Source organism: Medicago sativa, chromosome 2 (assembly GCF_051527215.1).
Source record: "Medicago sativa cultivar Bolivia chromosome 2, Bolivia_mono, whole genome shotgun sequence".
In the NCBI taxonomy this organism is placed as follows: domain Eukaryota; kingdom Viridiplantae; phylum Streptophyta; class Magnoliopsida; order Fabales; family Fabaceae; genus Medicago; species Medicago sativa.
Window position 1 is genome coordinate 72,783,003 of NC_140750.1, and position 22,225 is coordinate 72,805,227.

Consider the following 22,225-nt stretch of genomic DNA (forward strand, 5'->3'; position numbering starts at 1 on the left):
AATTGTTTGGATCGCAAGTTGACAACTCTAAAATTGACATAAAATACATGGATTTATCGTAAATGAAGTTTTTGGTGATATTGATGTGAGATCTACATAAAATGTAATATCTTCATATAATGTGTCACATCATAGCTGTTAACCATGGAAATTAAAGATAATCTATTTTGACATGCACATTATAATTCCAGAGATGTAGTTGACAATTTATAAAATTCACACGATCGATATTCACAATTTTGAGAACCAATTTGCATATTCTAACAAAATACCAATGCAATTTGTTGAAAGGGAGTGAATAAATATAAAAAAGAAAGAGAGGGCAGTCAGCATACTACATAGTCAAGAAGCTAAAGCAACATTGAAAAATACTATGTAGGATCAAAATTTGTTGCAACTCTAAATTACGTTAAGGTAACGGGATTTACAGTGAGGATAGAGGTAAAAAAAGTTTCTATGGCAATCAGAAAATCAGAGAGCCAACAGCAAAATAAAAAGAAAAAATGTGACTAAAAAAATAAAATGAATTGAAATATCACAACAAATCACACTGCAAAGAACTGTGTTTATGGTACATAGATGAACAGAAGAAATTCACAGAATGCAAGCAAATTCCAAATCAGACCGCTAATGGGATACTTCTCTGGTTTCCAACGTTGTGTTTTATCTCCTACGATACCACATGCTGATCTTCCTCAGGAAGGATAAATGGCAAATAAATCTCTTGGATCATCAAGTCACCACAAAATGGACATTCGCCAGCTATAGCATCATCTAGTTGCAATCGAAGCTGCCATCAATTGGTTACATGAGTAAACAAAATATTCAATATAGTTCAAATTCATAAAGTATCAGCATTTAGTACCACATTTCATGCCTAATGAACTTGGACTACTGAGCAAGTAAAATGCAATACTTAGCTATGAAGCACCGATACAGACACGAACATCAAACACGACACTAACACATCGACACTGGTAATAGTTTGAAAAAATACAATAATTGAACGTGACCACATGTGTTAGTGACTGTCACAAGTCAGACACTGGACCTGTCATCGATCTGATGTGTGGTACTGGTACTACATCTAAGCAAGTACAATGAATTTGAAGCTGAAACTTCAATGCAGATAAAACGAAGTACAGAGCAACAAAATTTCTTCCATTGCCAACTGATACATATCACTGATGCATGAAAGAAAGTTCTGAACAAACCTTATGAACAGAAGTTGTGCTGGGAATGGACCCCTCTGAAGCAAGACTGTTATTGGATTCTCGCCTTGCTTCACTGCTTATCAAAGTAAGTTTCTTATGTAAATCCAGAATATACTCGGCCTGCAACATTTCCCAAAAGAATTTATTTAAACGAGGATATTGGAGAGATAATAAGTATAGTTTGAGGCGATGACAAGAAAATGCGAACAGGATTCTGTCGAATACAACTATACTTATATACAACTTAGAAACGCTAACTATATTGTCAAGACATGACCATAAATAGGTAAATATTTAAAATTACCAGTTACATTTGTAGATATACACCTTTCATTCTTACAAGCCATTGAGGTTGCCAAATACTATAAGGTAGCCCTAAGTATCGTACTTCACAACCCAAAGTTTCTATATGACTCCAATTATAACTTATATTATATATGTTTTATTAAATTTTGAGTTGGGCTTAATTTGAGTTGCCAGATACTATAAGGTAGCCCTCTATTGAGGTTGCCAAATACTATAAGGTAGCCCTAAGTATCGTACTTTACAACCCAAAGTTTCTTATATGACTCCAATTATAACTTATATTCTATATGTTTTATTAAAATTTGAGTTGGGCTTAACTTGAACTTTGTAAAACTGGCTTGAAAGATGAGGGATGCCCCCCACTTATAAACACATTTTCAGGTCATATCTCATCCAGGGACTCTCAACAGACACACACACTCACGCCCAGGGATGAACATATGGAGCGTGGCTCAAGTGACCTGATAGCGGGTGACCTGATGGATCATGGTTCAACCCTTGTAAAACTGACTTGTATAAGGTGAGGGGTGTCTCCCACTTATATAAATCAAACTTCAGGTCATATCTCATCCGAGGTGGCAGTCTCACTATATGTAAACAGCGTTTTTGTATTCAACTATTGTATATTTATGTCAATGTGTCATATTAATAAACTTAATGCAACGAAGAAAGAGGGTTAGGATATAACCTCTCAAACTATCTATATATTAACAGTTAGACCAAAGACAAGTGTGCCCTTTCAACTTAGTTACATTGGCACTTAAATTCAACTCATCTAACACAATGTCCAATTCAATGGTCTCTTCATTTCGAATGATGCCACTCATTGATTCTGATAAAAAAAATTGGAGGTACCGCTGGGAACAATAAACTTTCAGATAGCAATACACGACAGATAGTCATAAAGAGATGTCGCGTAAATATGGAAACAATTTGTATACTCACATGGGTCTCAACAGTACAACGAGTCACATGGGCAACCAGGCATTGTGTGTGGAAGGAATGTCCACACGGAAACACATAAAATGGAGCCATTTGTCCTACTGATGTATAACGACGGCCCATGCCGAACTCCCTACTCGCATTTAGAATCTTCCGCCGACATGCCTAGGGATTCAGATTAATAATCATCACAACCGCAGATTCATATAACCAAGTAAAAACAGTTCATCTAACAATTAAAAACTGAATAACTAACAGTGGTGCAACTTTTCAAATGCATATATCAGAAAGATCAATACCCCGCATTCTTCATCTTGATCGAAACAGTGGCATATTTGAGCAAGTGCACTGATATCATTTCTGATGTTATCAGCCCCATGGGTTGTGTCATTCATCTCTTCCTTCAACTGTTCAATTTGTTTGTTGTAATCCTCCAATGATGAGCAGATAGCTTCCTGCATGAGTTCAGGTAAACATCGAATGACTTGGCATATAACATGTTTTGTTAATTAATAGTTTGAAAGGAAGCCATGCAATTTTAATTTACACGGACTGATAATAAACAATTAAAAAAAGAACCATCAAGTATCATTGGTATACCTTGAAAATTGTCAATTGAAACGGAAATCTAAGAGCAAATATAGTTGTACCTTGAAGACGAGGTCATCAATCAGGGCAAAATCTGGAAAGAACGGTAAGATATCCTCAATCTTCAGCAAGCCATCGGTTTGTTTAAGAAATGCTATTGTCTCATCTCTCGCTTCTTCCTCTCTATATTATCTCTAAAAATGTATGAACCTCTGTGTATGTTAGATTAGATTATAACATAATATAGACTTAAAATGTATTTACTAATATACATAACATTATGTTTTATTTAAGATAAAAATGCACTAGAAAGGGGTATTATAGCAATTTCATATTGTTGTTTTTAGTTATGTAATTAATCTACATATTATATGTTGCCGATGTTTGAGAAAATGTAGATGAAAGTGCACAGTGGAAATGAAACCGGAAAGAAGGAAAGCTAAAACTGGCAAGATAGAAAAATACAGCACACAAAGAATACAAACATATTAACATGGTTCACCCCATAATCAAGGGCTACGTCTTCCGGAAGGGAGTAAACAAATTTCACTATGAATGTGTAAATTACAAATAAAATTTAGTGAAGATCGTCCACTGTTCTCAAGAATTCTTAGTCTAGTGTTTACAGAAAATTTCTCATGTTGACATGTTTACACGGCACCATAAGACCACAATGAGACATGGTAAAAACAAACCCAAATGAACCAGATGGAGAGATAAGACGATGCAGGCACATGCATAAGACAGAGAGTTCAATCCAAATTAAACATTATACAAAACAAAAAGTTGTGTTATGACTCAAATGTTTATTTTATTATGTTATTATGCTTGCATTGTGTGCCTCCATTGGCATGAAATATACCCAAAGAGGAAAAGAAAAAGGAAAACCAGAAATATGCAACTTTATAGCATTTACTTACTTCTAGTGATCCAAAGCCAGTGAAAGAGTAAAGCTGAGTAGGAGTAACTGCCATCACATAATATCTAGTCTCGTTAATTACGCTAGCTGTTTCCATCTGAACAGAAAGGACAAGTACCAGAAATTGAAGGCCTTAATCACACTTGGAACCTAGAAAAGAGTCTCTGACTTTAATTTCTCAAAAAATAGGATGAAACCATCGACAATATCTTCAAAAATAGAACCAACAACACTAAACAGAAAGAAGATATACCTGTAAACCCATTAAAGCTTCTGGAAGTTGTGTCAGTTAATAGAGAAACTTGATATATTTTTCCTTCTTGTCCATCTCGTCCACAGCCAGTTCATGAAGTTGACCATTATCTGTACCGATAATGACTTCCTTCGTGGAAGCTACATTTTTAAAGTTAAATCAGAACCTCAAGCACAAAATTAATATGTCGAGGTCTTCGTTGTACATAAATCACTGTGCAATAGTCATCATCAGTGAGACAAGCGATTAACTAACTACCTTCAGTTATATGTTGCATGTTCCACGCAACAGCATTAACAACAAGACCTTTCAGCTTGCTCAAAACTCGCGGCTTGGTCTATTTTGCATGAGTATAGAAAGTTTCAGCTCCCCCCTGGTCAACAACAGTGGCAATACAATGACACCCTCCTGGATCAACAAAAACTATGTGGATCGACTGGTCCCAAGGACGACCAGCAGATAGATCAAAATCTGTACTCCAACAGAGAATAAAATTTCAGACTCTCTTCAACTCAATTGAACAATCAGAATATAAACGCATAGGAAAAAACCCAAATTCTAAATCCCCAAACGTGTAGCCCAGTGGTATGGATTGAGACACTGAAAGATTATTATGAAGGAAGTCCATGGTTCAATCCCTACTGCTGACAAATTCCCCATCTTCCTAACAAAAACAACCACTAACATTTGCTAATAAAAAAACTCCGAATTACAGGTTCCTGAAGGTGTGGCTCAGTGATAGGGATTATAACACCAGAAGAGTATTAAGGATGTATGTGGTTCAATCCCTGCTGCTAACAAATTCCCCCTCTTTCTAACAAATTAACCACTGACATTTACCTAAAAAAAAATAACTCCAAACTCCAGGTACTCGAAGGTGTAGCCCGGTGGTGTCAATTGGGACGCCGAAAGAGTATTAAGGAGGTTTGTGGTTCAATCCCTGCTGCTGTCAAATTCTCCATATTCCTGACACCTGCTGCTAACAAATTCTCCATATTCCTAACAAATTAACCACTAAAATTTACCTATCTAAAACAAAACTTCAAATTCCAGCAAGCTCAAGAAAAGCATTGTCAACCAATAAGAACAATTCAAAATTTGAAACATCGTACCCCTGCTCCAAATTTCACTTCAATAACTATTAAATTGCCAATTTAGACATCTAAAATTTTTAAGTTACTAAATTTGAGTTCCCATATCAAAAGGGGGGTCAAAAATGTCAATTCACTTAAATTATGAAGAACACACAGCAAGATTAAAAACCAATAGAAAATGTGTATCCACAGAGTAACAACAAAAAAAATTGAAACTTTACCATGTGAATCACCACCCCCAAAATCATGCATGATAACCCATCCAATAACAATGACATCATTTCCAGCAGGGTGGCACTTTGGTGACATAATGTCACCGTGACATTAAATCTGGACCACACAACACACACCTTTGCAGCATGTCGTTCTAGAAGGTCCACCATGAACACTTGCCTCCCTTCCCTTGATCCATCTATCAAGTAGATATTTTTGACAAAAATTATAATCATTGAAATAAAGATTAAGAAGATACATAAAATTCACGAAAGGGCTTACTTGATTGTGATAGTAGAAAAAGCTTAAACGTTCATATTTTTCAACATTAATCTTCCTCTCCATTTTCCATTGAACTAAAGCATCCATGTTTTGAAATTTTAGTTTCTAAATTCCTCGTTTCTATGTCAATGAATTGATTTAAGATTTTATAAATGCAATGAAGTTTGAACAATTTTTACAAGCTTCAATTTGAGGAAAAGAGAACGACGCTACGCTACTAAACGAAGAAAATTTCAACGATGGATACGAAGAAAGTTGAAAGCACCTCAAGTTAGGTAACACTGCGATGGATCCTTCTCCTACTGCTTCACCGCATTGGCATTCGAAGCGGAAATGAGAAGTTAAGAAAATGGATCCCTGGTTCATTGTTAATTAATTCAATTCTATATTTTAATTTTTATGAAATGAAAACAATTTTTTTTTTAATTTCATCTGTAATAATTTACAAATTTAAAAATAGGTTTAAAATTCTCTTTAAAAGTTAAGTGTGTATCCATAAATTCATTTTTTATTTTATTTTATTTTATAGAATGTATTTTTTTTAAAAACAAAAAAATATTGTCTATCATGTCAAAACGAGGGTGTTTTTTTTAATAAAAATTAGTTCCGTTGATAAAGAATTGATTCACCATAAAGTCGTTAATTCAACCCGTAAGCTTTTTTTAGAGAGCGTCAGCGTAACTTATTAAGTAATTTAGGAAATAATACATGTGTTCTTTGAATCTCAAGGTGCTGGTCTATTATATAAAATAAAATAAAAGGTTAATGGTTTAAATTGACCTCGTAATATACACGATGTCTAAAAATGACCTTTGTAAAATAAAATAAAAACATATATTATAGCCTTGTAAGTTGAGATTCTACTTATTTTTTTCCGAGTAATATACGCGTATTGCAAAAAAGTGACATAAAAGTTGAATTTTTTCATGATTTTTTTTCAGGCATGTTTTAGACGTTAAAATATGGTTTTACACAAAAAAAAAGACTTTTTTCGACTAAGGGCCGATTAACTATGAATTTTTATCTCCCATAATTATGAATTTCTTAAACAATTTATAATTAATTTTTATAATTAATTTATTAATTTGTCTCTGGTTTAAAAATTGCAAAATTTCATTGTGAATGTTCTTATTATGTTGTCTACAAAAATAAGAAATGAAATTTGACCTGTGAGTATACACTTACCAGAAACAAAATTTCAATTTTATACATTTTGGTTAAAAAAATTGAAACATATATGAAATGTTACGAAACTTTGTTCATTTTTATGTATTTTTATATATGTCTCTGCAAATAATGAACTTAAATTTTTTAAAAATTCATGAAAAAATTTAATTTTTAGATTAATTTTTTGGACTTCACGTACTTATATTACAATACTTATATTACAAGGTCATAAATAACAAGAATATTGAATATTTTTATTTTACATAGTTATTTTTTAGACTTCACGTGAATTAGGGGATCAATTTCAATAATTAACCCTAAAATAAATAGAGAAAAATTAATTTTATTCTACTATTAAAATAAAGGGTTAAATATGTTTTTGGTCCCTATAAATATACCAAATTTTCGTTTTAGTCCCTCTAAAATTTTCCTTCAACTTTTAGTCCCTATAAAATTTTTCATTTTCACTTTTGGTCCCTCTTTTAAAGTAAACTCATATGTAGAATACATATTTTTGAATAAAATTTTGCAGAAAAATTCATAATATTATAAGAATCTCTCCCAAAAAAATTAGAATTTTTTAACAAAATATAAATTTAATATGAATTTTTATATGTTTGATGGTTAAAAATTCATAATTAATTTATGTTTAGTTAAAAAATTCTAATTTTTTGGGGGAATTTTTTTTACAATATTCTACATATTTCTGCACAATTTCATTAAAGAATACAAAAATTAACTTAAAAATAGGGACCAAAAGTAGTGATTGAAAATTTTATAGGGACTAAAAGTTGAAGGAAAATTTTAGAGGGATTAAAACGAAAAGTTGGTATATTTATAGGGACCAAAAACATATTTAACCCTAAAATAAAAAAGAGTAAAGAAAATATAGTGTTATTGATTTTCTGTACAAATTAAACAAAATAATTGATTCAGCTCAAGAACACAATGGAGGGAAGCTCACACGAACAACAGGCACTGCCGTTACTCCGCCGGAATTCATGCCTCCGTGGCTGTCAAGCCTGAATGATATTTGATTCATGATGTTTGCTGCTATCTCCCGTTACTCTTCTCGTCTTGTAACAACCAAATGGTATGATTCTCGTCATCTTCTTATTTCCTAAATTTAAAATTTCAATCCATTTTTTATATTTATGTAGATAGTTAGCTTAAATCAAATAGCTTAACGTTTTTAATGAAATTATGTATGTATGTTGTCGTGATTGTTGAAAGTAAAGTCGGTCCAACCCGTGAGAACTGCCACTTCAGTTGAACAATTATATTGTTTTTATTATTATTGATGCTCAATCTGGTTTTATTCTGAAAACGTACTGGTGTGTCAGCTCAGACATATTGAAAACCGTGGTTACCAGTATCCAATGATACATGCCGATCTTTACTCGATTCAATGCTAAACTAAACTCAATCAATACGATTCTCTACTGTGTATCTATGTAGATATGAACCTCGTCTTCAATCCCAATTCAGTATAATGAGTCACCACCTAAACTTAGTGTAGCTAATGACGCTTTTTTTTTTTTATCATGTTGGCTATCTTAAGTAGAAAAGTAGCGAGTGTGCGATTATTAGCTATAAGCTTTAGGTCTGGTGGAAAATGCATATCCTGTAAGGTTAATGTAACTTCAAAATGGCATTTTGCTAGAGTTTTTGAAAGTTCTGTATAGATCTACTGGTGTTTACCAAGAGAGTAATAGTCTGTTTGGCTAATTTTTTAGATTTTGCACGCGCGCGTAGGTAGGGAGAGGATGATTGTCTAGATTTACTTAAAGAGCTGAGATTTGGGGACGTCGTATAGATGCCTCTTGTTTTTGATAATCAGGTTGTGTTGCCCATTGTCTCAAATCCAGTGTTTCATGAGAGAAAGTTAGGGATGAGGTGGTTATGGAAATGGAGGAAATTCCACTGGACAAAGTGGAACACGAAGCCTCAAGTTTGTGCAACATGAAAATGGGATATGAGTATCAACCTAAAACTGTGAAGCTGAAAGAAAAAATGAGTGAATCCCAATGGTAATTGAAGCGCACAGCTGTACCACCCATAATTTCATTTCAAAGAGGTTGATGCAATCATTGAATTTGAAATGCTGAGACACAAGAGCTTTTAGTATCGGATCAGGTGATGGAAATAGGAAATTGGCATAAGGAAGGGGTGAATTTTTGTTGATAGAGCCGGTAGGACTTCATACAACTGTAAAACTATGCTGTGACCTTGTTGCAGTTTTAGATTGTATGGCGTTTGGCACGAAAACTGTAAAGGTTCCCAAATATAAACAGACGGTACAAGTTAGTTGAGTAGAATATCAATAGTTTGAGCGGTAGGAAGGACAGGGGTGTTTTAGCTTAAATAAGAGTTAGGTTAGAAGGGAGAGGGCATTCTGTGAATTTGATAGCTTCCGTGTGAAAAGAGAATTAAACCCTTTGTTGAAGTGAAACCCTTAGAGGAGAGGACTTTCTTATTCTCTATAATTCGTCCAATAAAACTATGCTTTTCTTTAGATTTTTCTATGAATTTTCCCTTTCTTTTTCAGAGTTCCTGTCTAAAACATCAATTGACGACTTTTGGATATTTGTTTTTACTTGTAGCCTGTTAGATTATCACTAACTTAAACTTCTTAATGAAGAATGTACAGTAAATTAACTGAAAATTGTTTTTTGGTCTAAATATTGATGACCCTAACTGCAATATTGACTTCATCATTCCCATGTCAACCAATCTCTTTCGAATTGGGCAGTTTTTAACCAGTAATAGTTAATCCATTGGCAGTTTACGGGCTTTTTCAACGGAGACATCTGTTGACATAGAGAGAGTGACAAGCGAAGTCTTGAAGGAATTTCACGCCACCATCGAAAATGCTTCAACAACCAGTGCTGAAGTCTATTGTGCATATATTGATAAGATGTGCAAGGTGGGAAACCTTTCAGCCCTAAGTCAAATGCTACAAATTTTAAATGATAAGAACATCGTTGTTTCACCTAATATGTATAATCTCATATTAGTGGAAGCAAGTCAAAAGAATGACATTGTCCTTTCATGTCAAATGCTCAAGAAATTATTATTGTCAGGTGAATCCCCAAGTGCAACCTCATGCATTAAATTTGCCCAGGCTTTCAGAGAAGTAAATCAGTTTATGGAGTTTCTTAAAGAAATAGTATCAGAAACAAGTTGTTCCAGTATATCATCATTCATAAACAAGATCATTTTTGCTTTTGCCAAAAGTGGACAGAAGGATAGTGCCTTGGCGATATTTGAGCATCTTAGAAGACAGAACAATAGTTGTCTCGACTTGATCACATATAATATTATCCTCGATATCTTGGGCCGTACAGGCCGTGTGAATGAAATGCTTGACATGTTTGCGTCCTTGAAAGAAACGGGCTTTGTTCCGGATACTATTTCGTACAATACTCTAATAAATGGATTGCGAAAGGTTGGAAGATCTGATATTTGCTTTGAATATTTTAAGGAAATGAAGGAGAATGGAAACGAACCGGATTTGCTTACATACACTGCTTTAATTGATATTTCTGGCCGAGCAGGAAATATCGAAGAATCATTGAAATTCTTCACGGAGATGAAACTGAAGGGGATTCTTCCTTCAATTCAAATCTACAGATCACTAATCCATAATTTAAATAAAACAGAGAAGATTGAGTTAGCAACAGAACTTTTAGAAGAGATGAATTCATCATCAACTTGTCTAGCTGGTCCAGGAGATTTCAAGACAAAAAGAAGGCAAAGAAAGACTTAAAGGTCTGTGTATTTAATTTCAGCTGATTGGGTTCTTAAGGTATGGAAGTTTACATTGCCATGAACTATTATATGCCTTGTCTTCGTTGGAATGTGATGTTGAACCTCATGAGTGACTGCCATAGTCATGTTTGAACATTGCAACTGGAGAGCATAACATCGATAACGACGATAAGTTCAATTTCATCATTACTTACTGTGGGTTATGAGAATGATCCACTAATTTGTTAAGGCATACCTTGAATTTTGTCATCAAATAGAGACTGTATAGTTTGTCTAATTTTTTTCAATGCAGAATTTATTGTGTTGAAAGGGCACATAATGGCAATCTTATTTTAATTGGCTCCGTTAATATTCTATGTTGGAATTACCTAATTTTCAAATTTGCATTGTCAGGATTTTCTGAGAGAGAATATATTTTTTCTTTATGCTCTTATTTGGATTACACAATCATGTTCGATTAATGTCATTTTTGAATTTGATTGCATAGGTGTTGTAATACGAGTGACACCATTGAATATGATGCACTTTATTTCCAACTGTAGGAACCTCCTCTCGTCTTCTCCAAAGTTTCAAGCAAAGTTTGTCTAGAGGTGTTCACACATGTAGTTGATTGCAATTGCAATCTTGCTAAAGCGGCTACATATTTCCTTTGTTAAGAGTCCTACATACATGAAGAAATGTTTATAAGTGGAAATGATCTTCACCTCATAAACTAATTTTGTGTGGTTGTTGGGTTGTGTTAGATTTAACCACAAATCATCTCAGGATTTTTTTTTTTATATATATATATATAAATATATTTTATGGTGAAATAGCCTGGTGGTTACAAATTCACCTTTTAAGATGAGCAAGTGGAGTGTTTGGGGTTTGAGCTCCGGTTCCGACATATATTATGTAATGTCTCTATCAATTGAGTGAAGCTCAAGGGGACAGTATTTATTTTATCATGACACAAATGTTTATTTTGATAAAAAAAACGAACAAGTATAAATATCTAATTTGATTCTTAAAATTATAATATGAATTTATTCCCCCATTACCGACATTTCAAAATGATTTCAAAATGATATCTAAATTTGTAAAGGTTTTAATTGAATTTGTCCATTATTGATTGGACATATGCATAAAAAAAATTACACTGTCATGCATGTAAATTAATCTCATAAGATAAATTAAAATTATTGATGAGCTGTCATATAAAATCGTAGTTTCTTCTTCTTCTTCTTTATTCACCATACACTATACGAAATGTGCATGTTTGCCTAGGATCTTTGACAGGACCTTGAACCCCTGACAAATTTCTGAGGGGCAAAGCCAGGGAAACCCATCGGAAATCGAGTTTGGGAATGGCGGGAAACGCCTTGGGGAAAACAGGGGTTTGCCCCTCGCAAATCACACAAGCCCCTGCAAACAGCAAGTGGGAAAATCAAATTCAAATGTTGAGACACCAACACATGGGATGGCAGGTCGTTGGCGCTATTTTCCAAGGACTTTCTGAGGGGTTACCCCATGCTTTTATGGGTGTCAGTGCTTTATCAAACAACTATAGAAGTGTGGGGTTACCAAGGATTCTGCCTCTGACAAAACCCTTGTCAAGTTCCTATTTCACACGACTTTTAGCACTTTTGCTAGAGATTTCGTCCCTGGCAAATCGTCATATTCCTTGTAGTGAATGAGTTGTGGTTTAGGATCAATTTTTGACCCTAAATCATACCTTTAAATCATTTTTCTTCTTCCATTTTATTTAACTAAGTGATTTTCACATCTATTTAGTGTTTGTTGTTGTTGATTTCGTCGTCTTAGTGCGACGTTGTGTTGATTGTCGTCTTTGTGTGACGTTGCTTGTCTTTCATGTCTTGTTCAGTTCATATCGTTAGACCATCTTCGATCCAATGCAGATCTAATCAATGATTTTGGTGCCGTCAAAGGTGTAGATCCAGAGACATGACTATTCCATAGATTTGAATATGGTCATATTTATATGTTTGTGTACTTTGTTGTTTTATGCTCTCAACGTATGTTTATTAATTTTTATTGTATGAACGAAATCTATCAATTTGAATGAATGAATGTCATTTAATTTTACTAAACAAAAATTATAACTATTGCCTTTGTAATAAAATTAAAATTTATAAAAAAAAATAAATAAATTAAATCACTCGTATCTTTAGACCTTTGTTTAGTCAAATCTGCAGAACTTATTTTTCGGGTAAAGGGCTCAAAACGTTTTGAACAAATCAGTACCAACCCGGTTCATAAAAATTCGGGTTTTAGGGTTTCATGCGCCTCTATAAATTCACACGCACCATCCCTTCTTTCACAACAACCGATCCATAATAGTTCTTAGATCTAGAATTGCATTTCATCACAAACATTTGCATTTTAGGTTAATTTTTTTTTTATTTCTCTTTCTCTTTCGTTAAATTTCTCAGCACGATGCCTCCCGGGCTTCTCTGATATATCTCATGACTCGAAAGCCCTAAGCACGTGCTAGATCTTCGCCATTCGTGTTGCAGTTCAGCCTAGTTTTCACGGCTGTTGTGTGTCAAAGTAATGGCTAAATCTTAAATCTCAATTTTCCAATTTACCTTTATTGTTTTGAATTTGCCTCACTACACCTTTAGCTTGTTTTCAATAAAATTTCCATGAAAATCAAAGCTAGTCATAGAGGCACAAATTGATTCTTTGGCGGTTTTCACGTGGTGGTTTTAACCTATTGATGTATAAGCCTCTAAAAAAATTCGCCACAACTTATTTATTTTTGTATGATTTTGATTTGTGAAAACCTAATTTTTGGCTATGATTACATATTATCCGCGCTTCTGAGGTCTTACAATGAAGTATATCGGAATCAATGGTTGAATTTCTTAATATGAGCCAAATTTTTATGTTATTATTAATTCTGGTTAGAAATTGCATTATTTTAACTACTTTCATAATACTCATTTAGAGTTTGCCCTGTCCTAACCCTAAAGCTAAAATGTTTACTATCATCTCATCGTTCTCATGGGCAAAGAAAGCAACATTTGCATTTGGTATGTCCCGATGTTGCTCCCTTTACCAATGGAAATGATAGATGATCAGTTCAGTGAATAGATATCATCACACCACAGTGCATCCATATTATATATCATGGTCTTGTTTGTTTCCCTCATTTCCATTGTGAAATGATATGTATAAATTATTTAGCTTTTGTTTTCTTGATATTAATATGCCTTTTAGCTACCTTTAATTTTTAGTGCTGTTGTTAACTATTAAATCTATCAGTGGCTATGAGGAGAATTAATTCAGCTTAATGCCAGTTCTGCTTCTGAAAAATCGTGATTGATAGAGCTGTAATATATTCTGAGCCTTACACAATTATTTTTCTTGTTTTGAATTCAAACATAGTTTGAATTAGAATGGTTAAGATCTTATGGTTGTGTTTAATTTAACTATTTAACTATTCTAGTTTAAAGTTTAATTTTCTGCTGTGTGTTCTGGTTTTGTTTGTACCAATGATGTTCTTTAACAATCCAACTTGTCTGAGGTTGTAGTTAACCCAAGATCCTGTTCGCAGGGTGAACCTACTTGGTGTTGCTACATTTCCAATGACATAAAGAGATTAAACTGAGGTTCATTTGTCTTGTCGTTTATTACCTTTGAATTCAGGTATATAATTATATGGTTTTAATATATTTTTATTGAGTTTTAACTATACTCTTTTCCTTTTTGATATGGTTTAGAGTCTGAACAAACTCAGAGATTTAGTGTTGTCTATCAGCTTCATCTTTTGATAACCCACGAGAATGGAGTTAAATAACAGCACAACATTTCTTTATAAGCTTGATCTTGTGCATTTATAATAACTCATAAGTTTGTGACTATTAATCTTGAATTTAATTACTAATAGAAAGAGGTTGGTTGTGATGATTATAAACAATTCCTCGTACTGAATGCCATTGGCATGACAGACACCAATACACCCATAGAATATGAGCATCACTCTCTTTCTATCAAATTTTTTTTTTTTTATATTATTGGAAATGTTAACGGGTGTCATTGTCGGCACTTTTTAAGTTGGAAATTCAATTATTTAAAATCAAAATGTTTTTGTACAAAATTTTTGGCGGCACTTGTTAACATTACTCCATATTGAATATGGTTTGAACATATAAACATGTAAGGGAGTAATTTGTTGTTTTTCAAAGCATTATTAACATCGTGAGTGCTTTGTTTCCAACTAACTCCTCATATAGATTGAGTGGTGTTTAAAGCCCTGTTCAAAATATATGAGATTCGGGTTACGCACACCTCCATATTATAAAAATAATTTGTATTCAACTTTTAAATGATAGTTTACATTTTTCCACACATTGTTAATTACATCATTCTTTTTCCACACATTGTTAATTACATCATTCTTTTTAGGCATTGGTTAAGCATTAAAGTGACAGTTTATATTTCCAAGACAGAAAATTTTATTTATAGATTCCTTAACCGGTGCCGGGCACTGGTTAACAAGACCCTTTCTTTTTAATGTGATTAAATACATTTCTCCTTTTCAAAGCATGTGTCAAAATACCGATTACCAATGTTCTAGATATTGTGAGTTTTGATTATCAGCTGACCTTTTGTGTAATATAGAATTTGATGCTGTAATTTCACTATTTAGTTACATTGTAGTGTTTTTTATTGCATTGTTTTTTATTTATTTTGTCGAAATTGACTTTCAATTGAAAACTTGCATTGTAAGTTGGATGTGATGATTATTTCCCCAGATGATCGAAACTGAACATACTGTGCGAATTTTGTTTCTCTTCAGAGAAATCAAGCCAAATAATCTGATCCATCTTTGCATTATTAGTTTTGTACTCAAAATTATTGATTTATTTATTTGTAATATTTTTATGTTTATTGTTGATATTAGAGACAGAGTCTTGTAGTTAGTTTTTATTATTAGATGGTTTCCCCAGATGATCGAAGCTGAACATACTGTGCGATTTTATTTCTCTTTGGAGAAATCAAGCCAAATAAATAATCTGATCCATATTTGCATTATTAAATTCCCAAAATTAAAAAGTAGATTGGCATAATTGAATTAACATGTTTGCATCTTGCATGATATATGTTTATATCAATGTGGTGTAATTTATATTGTACAATGGGTTTGATGATTATTTCCCCAGATGATCGAATCTGAAGTATTTTTATGGTTTGTAAATTTTGAATTTTTTTTTAACTTGCATGATCATCACACTCAGAAGTACTTTTTAATTTTGGAGGATTAAGCAAGGGGTATAGTTTTTATTTTAGCAATGACTATACTCAATTGCTTTTTAACTTGTTCTCCATATATCGAATGACAGACTTTTAATGCTTGCACTGCATTTCATGTGGATAGCAAGTTTGGCTTGTCTTTAACATTTATTCTTTCTGGAATGAATTTTATTTTACAATTTTTTTTTTTGTTGAAGGAATTTATTCACATTTACTTTCAATTATCCGAGACAGTAACAAACATTTTACCAAGTGTATTGGAAATTATATGCAGGGTAGCAGCACAAAAATATTGAAGTTTAACTTGACAAGACAAGACATGATGACAACATGTCTAACAAATTTCTTAGATAAGAACTTAATTTTTTATTTTTATTTTGATAGACATAAGATTTTGATATGGAGATTTTCGGGGTGCTGCTGCTAATTGCTGAATAGAGGAAGGGAGTGGGATTGTAATTTTGTGGAAGACAGAGAACCAGATGTGACAATTTTGCATTCTCTTGTAGTTAGATATGTTTGTATAGAAGTTTCATTGTTTGTTCGGTTTCGCTCTACCCACATACTCCAAATCAAAACACACTTTCATCATTGTCATGTGACAATATCATTTGTTAATAAGTTTCAACATGTGTTTCATATTGCCTTCAAGTTCCTTATGTAGTTATTATTTTTCTACGTATATCTCTCTAATTCAAAGGAACATTGAACTTCCATCGTCCCAGGTGTAGATTACTTTCAATGAATTCATAAGGCAGTTACGCAATCAGACCAAAAAGTATGGAATTGCCTCCATAAAAATAAACAAAAATTTATTAATACATTTAAGTTTTAATAAATGTAAATCATATTTTATCAATTTTCATGTTATCAAACAACCACATAATCTCAAATATCTTTCATTCAAGTGGGAAATATATGGTTTTAGTTATTTCAAAAATCAAATGTTATCAAACAACCACATAATCTCAAATATCTTTCATTCAAGTGGGAAATATATGGTTTTAGTTTATTTCAAAAATCAAAAAGGTTTGAATAGGGTTATGATTGAAGGTGAAAACAACTCAAAACCCAAATTACCTAACAACAACAACAACGATGAGACGGAACCAACACACTAGGATGAGATGGAACCAACACACTAGGATTTTAAAGATGTGAAAAGGGAAATTGAACGAGGACATTGACAAATTTACCTACACTTATGGTTAGTGTTTATAACTGTATAGTGAAGGACTAAGATATAGAGATGATGAGCGAACGAAGGGAGAGTTGCGAGTGAGAGGATCAATGGAGAAACGGAGGGCACTGTAGTGCCGTGAAGGTGGAGGGCACTGTAGTGCCGTGAAGGTGGCGGTCGTGTCCCCCTCACTCGCCATTTTTATATAAATACATATTTTATGATATCTACAAATTTTGATCCACCATTCTTGAAAAAATATTTCATTTCTATTTAATTTCAATGTCAATGATAAAAAATTGATTATCTTATTATTAACTTCATAATTTAGAATATAAAATACATTTTTTTATTATCCTTCATTTGTTTAGTAATTTAAAAAATTAATTTATTTTGCATTGTATCATATTTTATAATAATATTTCAAATTATATGTTAATGATACTGTATATCAAAAATAAATAAAAACATGATTTCAATTTTGAATATAATAAAATAATCCACTCTTTTCACTGTCTAGTGTGCGTTAGATTTTTGTTGATATACTATTAAAAATAAAAAAATATTAATAATAAGAAAAAATTATTTAAGAAAAAAGGATAAATAGAAAATTGGGGTACATAAAGTTAGCCCGAGAACCAAAAAGGGGTGGTTTAATCACCTCTCTAAATCGTTTTTCTCCTTCCCTTTTATTTAAATAAGTGATTTTCGCATCGAATTAGGTTTTCATTTTGTGATTTCGTCGTCTTAGTGCGACGCTGTTTTGTTTGTCGTCTTTGTGCGACGTTTGTCTTTTCTCTCTTCTTCAGGTGTTTGTTCGGTTCAGATTGTCAGATCAGCTTCGATCAAGTGCAAATTCAACCAATGACTTTGGTGTTATCAACGTTGCAGATCCGGAGACATGTATATTTCAGAGATTTTAATATAGTCATATTTGTAGGCTTATGTACTTTGCTGTTTTATGCTATTAACATGGATGATGTGAGTTTGTTTACAGATTCATTCTTTTTGTTTTTAGCGAATTTGTATTGCATCAATGTACTCTATCAATTTGAATGAATGAATGTCGTTTGTTTTGTGTCAAAAAAAAATAATAAAAAATGTATTGATTTTAACATTAGAGTGAGAAGAATGTAAATTTAACCTTCTCTCAACGAGGAGGATGCAATTTTTTCTAATATTTTTGCTTAAAAGGGGAGATGAAAGAATTTTTTTTTTTGAGCAAAGATGGAAGAATATTTTAACATAAGAGAGGAAGATATTATAAATTAAACTTCTTTCTGAGAAAGGTGAGCGTAATTTATTTTTTTATTTCAAAGAAATCATTATTTAACTTAATTACTTTTTTTTTCTTTTAAAAAGAAACCTTTAGTTAACTTAATTATCCCTTAAATTATTTAACTTGATTTCGTCTTTTTTTACAAAGAAATCCTTATTTAACTTAATTATCCCCCCAAAAAAGAAAATTATTTAATTTACTTATTTTATTGGCCATTTTATTGAGGTTGTTAATAAAGATAAGAATTTATATTATATTTGTTTTTTTAAAAATTATTATATTTTTTTACTAAAGATTTATAAAAATTTATATTATATTTGTTATATTTTTTTAAAGATATATTTGTTATATTGTTGATATATATTATATATACCTATAATTTTAATCAAAATTTAAATAATTTTAATCAAGATTTTTTTAAAAATATTGTTTGTAACTTATACATGTACCACTGTGTTTGGTAGAAGAGAAATAAGAAAGAGAGAAGTTGGATAGAGAGAAACAATTTCTCCTGTTTGGTTGAGAATAGAGATTGAAGAGAGAGAGACCAAATATGGTGGGACCCATGCCTGTTTTATTTCTCTCTTGAATTGTCCTTTTTTTTGTTACCACTATTGTATTGTTTTCATGGTTTTTGTTGTAGCTGGTAAAAACAAAAACTAATACGCAACTCTCCCTTGCCTTTACCTCTTTATTTGAATCCTCTTTTATTATAATAAATAAAATTAAACTAGTATTTAGTTAACTAATGAAATAGAACCGACTAAATTGTAAATAAATAATTAATTAAGCAAATAAGTTATCAAATTTCTTTGTAAAAAAATTACTTAGTTTCTTAATTAAATTAATGTAAAAAATTATATCAATTTTTATAAGAAATTAATTCATATATAATAAAATTGTATATTAAAGTTTAGTAAGGATATTTTGGTCTTTTTAAAAGTTTAACACACTTCTCTCTTCTCTATTTATCTCTTATACCAAACAATAGGTCAAATCTACTCTATTTCTCACCTATTTTTCTCTTCCTATACTCTCTCTTCACAATAGGTCAAATCTACTAGACTTCTGACCTATTTTTCTCTTCCGATACTCTCTCTTGACAACTTCTCTTCCAAACACACCCGCAGAGACAACACAACCCTCTTGTAATACTAAAAAAGAAAGACGATGATGGCCGGTCAATTAACAGCTGCCGGAACAATCACCCACGCTTCTCTTCTCCATCGTCCTTCTCTCCCGTAATTACCTTTTCGTTTTCAACGCTTTTGATTTTGAATGATTCGTGCTTTGCATGTGTTACATGTCCAATATTTGTTATTGTTACGATCAAAGTTTCTAACCCTACTCAAATTGAATTTAACAGGTTTTTGTTATCTTATCAATCAAATTGTCAATGTTGCTATTTTTTAATTCAGGATATAGTATATCTTATCATGGGTCAATTCTTAGTCTTACCTACTTGAGAGTAAATTTTAAATGTTAGTCCATGAAATACATTCAGGACACCAATAATAATTTTAAGAAAATAACATAATTGAATTTTCTCTCAAAAAAAAAACATAATTGAATTTACTAATCCATTTAGATTGACTTGATACTTTGAAGTTTGCTCTTTTTAAGACCTCTTATAAGATTCTTAGGAATGCTAATTTTGGTGGACTAGTTTGCTTTTTTTTCAAACAAACAAAAAACATAATTGAATACATGTGTATATGTGTCGTGTGTGTCCCGAACACGTGTCGGACACTGAACACACATTCGATCATAAGTCAAGTTAGAGATGCTTGTCTCATGATTCATAATTGTTTACTTTCTTGTTGTGGTTATGAGTTATGTATGTTTTTCCTTGGTTATCCTCTATTTGTATTTTAAAGCTCACAATTTATGTTTATTTGGTTTTTGATTGATTAGGAATAAAGATTTGATTTATCAACGAAGACGCGTTTCATTCAATGGGAAGAAAAAGAATCTTGCCATCACAGCTCTAGCAGGCAGTTTTCTTTGTAATTATGCGTCATATTTCCCAACATTTTTTAATGGATTTATCTGTCAATTTTACTTGCTTGGTTATGATTTTGATGAAATAGTAGATCTTATTGCAATAATAATAATGAAATAGGAGGATTCATGAAACTTGTATATTGATCATAGGCACATAACTTGTCTTAACACTTCCTTTATTTGATGCTAAGCCATGAAGACATTTATGCAATGTGCCATCTAAATGCAACATTTTTGGCTATACTGCCCAAAACTTATTTCTATTTTTCTTTATTTCAGGAAAATCAGTTAAACCGATCATAGCTGTTTCATCTCCACGACTCACAGCTGTTTCATCTCCATTCTTTACTGATAACCATGGTAACCTCTCACTCAGTAGTGTTCCCATGTCTCGAAGACACAGTTCTAGTATTCGTCCAGAAGCATACTTATACCATCGGTCTGGTTTTCGAATCCCTGCAAATGCTGAGAAGCCAGAATGGTGGTGGAGAACTTTATCATGTATACCCTATCTAATAGCATTGCAGATGTCTGCAGTTGGGTATTATCTACAACCTTTGAATGAAAATTTGATCTTTTATATCCCGACATCTATCAACCAATTGCCGACCTGGTTCCCTTTTTTATACAGCAGTTTGGCTATCGAGTTAGTGGTAAAAAATAGGGACTTCCCCCTTATCTTGAGATTCCATGTAATGATGGGAATGCTACTGGAAACTGCTTTCCAGATAGTATGGGTTGCGAGCAATTACATGCCACTTATACACGTCAAGGGAACACTTGGGATGTATTACTGGGCTGGTGTGGCGTTGGCATATATTGTCATAATCATGCATTCCATCAGGTGTGCTCTGCTTGGTACATTTTCTAACATTCCTGTTATTAGTGAATCGGCTCTCATTCATTCCCTATTTAATATAGGAGGGTTCCAGTGGCGGCCGTTTTAGGAAGTAGTCAAGAGCATATCTGTAATTTACACCTTCCAGTCACTATCTATCATAAGCAAAAATCATCATTTTAGATTCATTGAATGAGTTGAGTATATGGTCTTGAAGTGGAAGGAAGGATTGAAGTTATTGTTTGTAGACTGTAGTTGACATTTTATTCAATTATATAGATATATAAGGGATATTGAAATTCTGATACGGATTCTTATAATTGTTATGTTGTTTTTCTTATCTCTTCCTGTCATGCCATAATTTAGAAGCTTCAGTAATGTACGTAAGTATTTTTCACAGAAATTTCCTATACATTTTGTAAGACCGAACAATCTAATAAGGTTCAATGTTAGCTTTCTAAGATTTTTTGGTTAGTTATGGCCTTAAATTGGTTAGCAAAGAACATTAATTCATTAGGTTGAGGCATTTAGAACATCTACAATGGGGAGTCCTCCCCTATTTAGCACTATGCTAAGTAGGCATCCCCATTGTGCCAAATTCAAGGGTTACTTGAAGTTTGGGGGAGTGTTTGCATAGGGGTTGAAGAATTATGTTTGATTTCAAGGAACTCTTGTAAACACATTGTAATCAACATTTGTTACTTAGTGGATGACCTTGGTGAAGGTGTACTTCATCAAGAAGAGTAAACGTAGCTCTAGCGAGGACGAGAAAGAGCGAACTACTATAAAAACATCGGTCTTATCTCTCTTTCCCTATTCTCTTTAGTTTTAGTTATTGCATGTGATTAATTGAATAATTGTTAGGATAATTTGCTAGTGTTGATCTAAGTAGTTTTCATTGAAAATTGTCTAATTC

At 32.5% G+C, this 22,225-nt stretch overlaps 3 protein-coding genes, 1 long non-coding RNA gene and 8 other non-coding genes across 28 annotated transcripts; 11 read left to right on the forward strand and 1 right to left on the reverse strand.

The window, feature by feature from the left end:
* Positions 1 to 376: 376 nt before the first annotated feature.
* LOC146950473 (vacuolar sorting protein 18-like) lies at positions 377 to 6,224 on the reverse strand. Of its 11 annotated transcripts, none has more exons than XM_085746383.1 (11): positions 6,077 to 6,224; positions 5,538 to 5,728; positions 5,063 to 5,221; positions 4,481 to 4,693; positions 4,223 to 4,362; positions 3,971 to 4,066; positions 3,113 to 3,244; positions 2,762 to 2,917; positions 2,466 to 2,627; positions 1,215 to 1,334; positions 377 to 790 (listed from the first exon to the last, which is right to left on the reverse strand). In XM_085746383.1, the coding sequence occupies exons 8-11, from the start codon at positions 2,855 to 2,857 to the stop codon at positions 671 to 673; spliced, it is 498 nt and encodes a 165-aa protein (XP_085602509.1). In that variant the 5' UTR covers positions 2,858 to 2,917; positions 3,113 to 3,244; positions 3,971 to 4,066; positions 4,223 to 4,362; positions 4,481 to 4,693; positions 5,063 to 5,221; positions 5,538 to 5,728; positions 6,077 to 6,224; the 3' UTR covers positions 377 to 670. The 11 variants fall into 11 exon arrangements, with proteins under 11 accessions (XP_085602509.1, XP_085602511.1, XP_085602510.1 ...); XM_085746385.1 differs by having other exon boundaries at positions 3,113 to 3,262; XM_085746384.1 differs by lacking the exon at positions 6,077 to 6,224 and adding an exon at positions 5,812 to 6,002.
* Positions 6,225 to 7,873: 1,649 nt separating this feature from the next.
* LOC146950474 (Tetratricopeptide repeat (TPR)-like superfamily protein) lies at positions 7,874 to 11,760 on the forward strand. 5 transcript variants are annotated; one of them, XM_085746423.1, is made up of 3 exons: positions 7,874 to 8,071; positions 9,763 to 10,749; positions 11,237 to 11,760. In XM_085746423.1, exons 1-2 carry the CDS (start codon positions 8,019 to 8,021, stop codon positions 10,745 to 10,747), a joined length of 1,038 nt encoding a protein of 345 aa, XP_085602549.1. In that variant the 5' UTR covers positions 7,874 to 8,018; the 3' UTR covers positions 10,748 to 10,749; positions 11,237 to 11,760. The 5 variants fall into 5 exon arrangements, with proteins under 5 accessions (XP_085602549.1, XP_085602546.1, XP_085602547.1 ...); XM_085746420.1 differs by having other exon boundaries at positions 7,883 to 8,071; positions 9,763 to 10,786; XM_085746421.1 differs by having other exon boundaries at positions 7,883 to 8,071; positions 9,763 to 10,786; positions 11,292 to 11,760.
* Positions 11,761 to 13,070: 1,310 nt separating this feature from the next.
* LOC146950475 (uncharacterized) lies at positions 13,071 to 17,330 on the forward strand. The gene is made up of 3 exons (XR_015027543.1): positions 13,071 to 14,400; positions 16,283 to 16,935; positions 17,017 to 17,330. It is a non-coding gene; the product is annotated as an uncharacterized LOC146950475 (long non-coding RNA).
* Positions 13,179 to 13,314, forward strand: LOC146950476 (small nucleolar RNA snoR134). The gene has a single exon (XR_015029570.1). It is a non-coding gene; the product is annotated as a small nucleolar RNA snoR134 (small nucleolar RNA).
* Positions 13,544 to 13,629, forward strand: LOC146950477 (small nucleolar RNA U36a). Its single transcript, XR_015029579.1, has one exon. It is a non-coding gene; the product is annotated as a small nucleolar RNA U36a (small nucleolar RNA).
* Positions 14,016 to 14,105, forward strand: LOC146950478 (small nucleolar RNA Z223). The gene has a single exon (XR_015029383.1). It is a non-coding gene; the product is annotated as a small nucleolar RNA Z223 (small nucleolar RNA).
* LOC146950479 (small nucleolar RNA Z278) lies at positions 14,243 to 14,365 on the forward strand. The gene has a single exon (XR_015029556.1). It is a non-coding gene; the product is annotated as a small nucleolar RNA Z278 (small nucleolar RNA).
* Positions 14,456 to 14,564, forward strand: LOC146950480 (small nucleolar RNA snoR97). Its single transcript, XR_015029785.1, has one exon. It is a non-coding gene; the product is annotated as a small nucleolar RNA snoR97 (small nucleolar RNA).
* Positions 14,649 to 14,732, forward strand: LOC146950481 (small nucleolar RNA snoR8a). Its single transcript, XR_015029575.1, has one exon. It is a non-coding gene; the product is annotated as a small nucleolar RNA snoR8a (small nucleolar RNA).
* LOC146950482 (small nucleolar RNA Z103) lies at positions 15,485 to 15,581 on the forward strand. The gene has a single exon (XR_015029384.1). It is a non-coding gene; the product is annotated as a small nucleolar RNA Z103 (small nucleolar RNA).
* Positions 15,688 to 15,774, forward strand: LOC146950483 (small nucleolar RNA Z103). Its single transcript, XR_015029385.1, has one exon. It is a non-coding gene; the product is annotated as a small nucleolar RNA Z103 (small nucleolar RNA).
* Positions 17,331 to 19,547: 2,217 nt separating the features above from the next.
* Positions 19,548 to 21,649, forward strand: LOC146950484 (protein TIC 20-IV, chloroplastic-like). 3 transcript variants are annotated; one of them, XM_085746388.1, is made up of 4 exons: positions 19,548 to 19,708; positions 20,382 to 20,461; positions 20,751 to 21,012; positions 21,103 to 21,649. In XM_085746388.1, the coding sequence occupies exons 1-4, from the start codon at positions 19,638 to 19,640 to the stop codon at positions 21,416 to 21,418; spliced, it is 729 nt and encodes a 242-aa protein (XP_085602514.1). In that variant the 5' UTR covers positions 19,548 to 19,637; the 3' UTR covers positions 21,419 to 21,649. The 3 variants fall into 3 exon arrangements, with proteins under 3 accessions (XP_085602514.1, XP_085602515.1, XP_085602513.1); XM_085746389.1 differs by having other exon boundaries at positions 21,106 to 21,649; XM_085746387.1 differs by having other exon boundaries at positions 19,555 to 19,708; positions 20,751 to 21,649.
* The last annotated feature ends 576 nt before the right edge of the window (positions 21,650 to 22,225 follow it).

Bases quoted from the DNA above. Each gene is read 5' to 3' on its own strand.
- LOC146950473 (XM_085746382.1), bottom strand. From the start codon at position 2,857: ATGAATGACACAACCCATGGGGCTGATAACATCAGAAATGATATCAGT. The intron at 2,628-2,761 runs GTATTGATCTTT...CTGAATCCCTAG, and splicing joins ATCAAGATGAAGAATGCGGG to GCATGTCGGCGGAAGATTCT. The intron at 1,335-2,465 runs GTGAGTATACAA...GAAATGTTGCAG, and splicing joins GTTGTACTGTTGAGACCCAT to GCCGAGTATATTCTGGATTT.
- LOC146950474 (XM_085746424.1), top strand. From the start codon at position 8,881: ATGGAAATGGAGGAAATTCCACTGGACAAAGTGGAACACGAAGCCTCA. The intron at 8,979-9,762 runs GCTGAAAGAAAA...ATCCATTGGCAG, and splicing joins TATCAACCTAAAACTGTGAA to TTTACGGGCTTTTTCAACGG.
- LOC146950484 (XM_085746387.1), top strand. From the start codon at position 19,638: ATGATGGCCGGTCAATTAACAGCTGCCGGAACAATCACCCACGCTTCT. The intron at 19,709-20,381 runs GTAATTACCTTT...TTGATTGATTAG, and splicing joins CTCCATCGTCCTTCTCTCCC to GAATAAAGATTTGATTTATC. The intron at 20,462-20,750 runs GCAGTTTTCTTT...TCTTTATTTCAG, and splicing joins TGCCATCACAGCTCTAGCAG to GAAAATCAGTTAAACCGATC.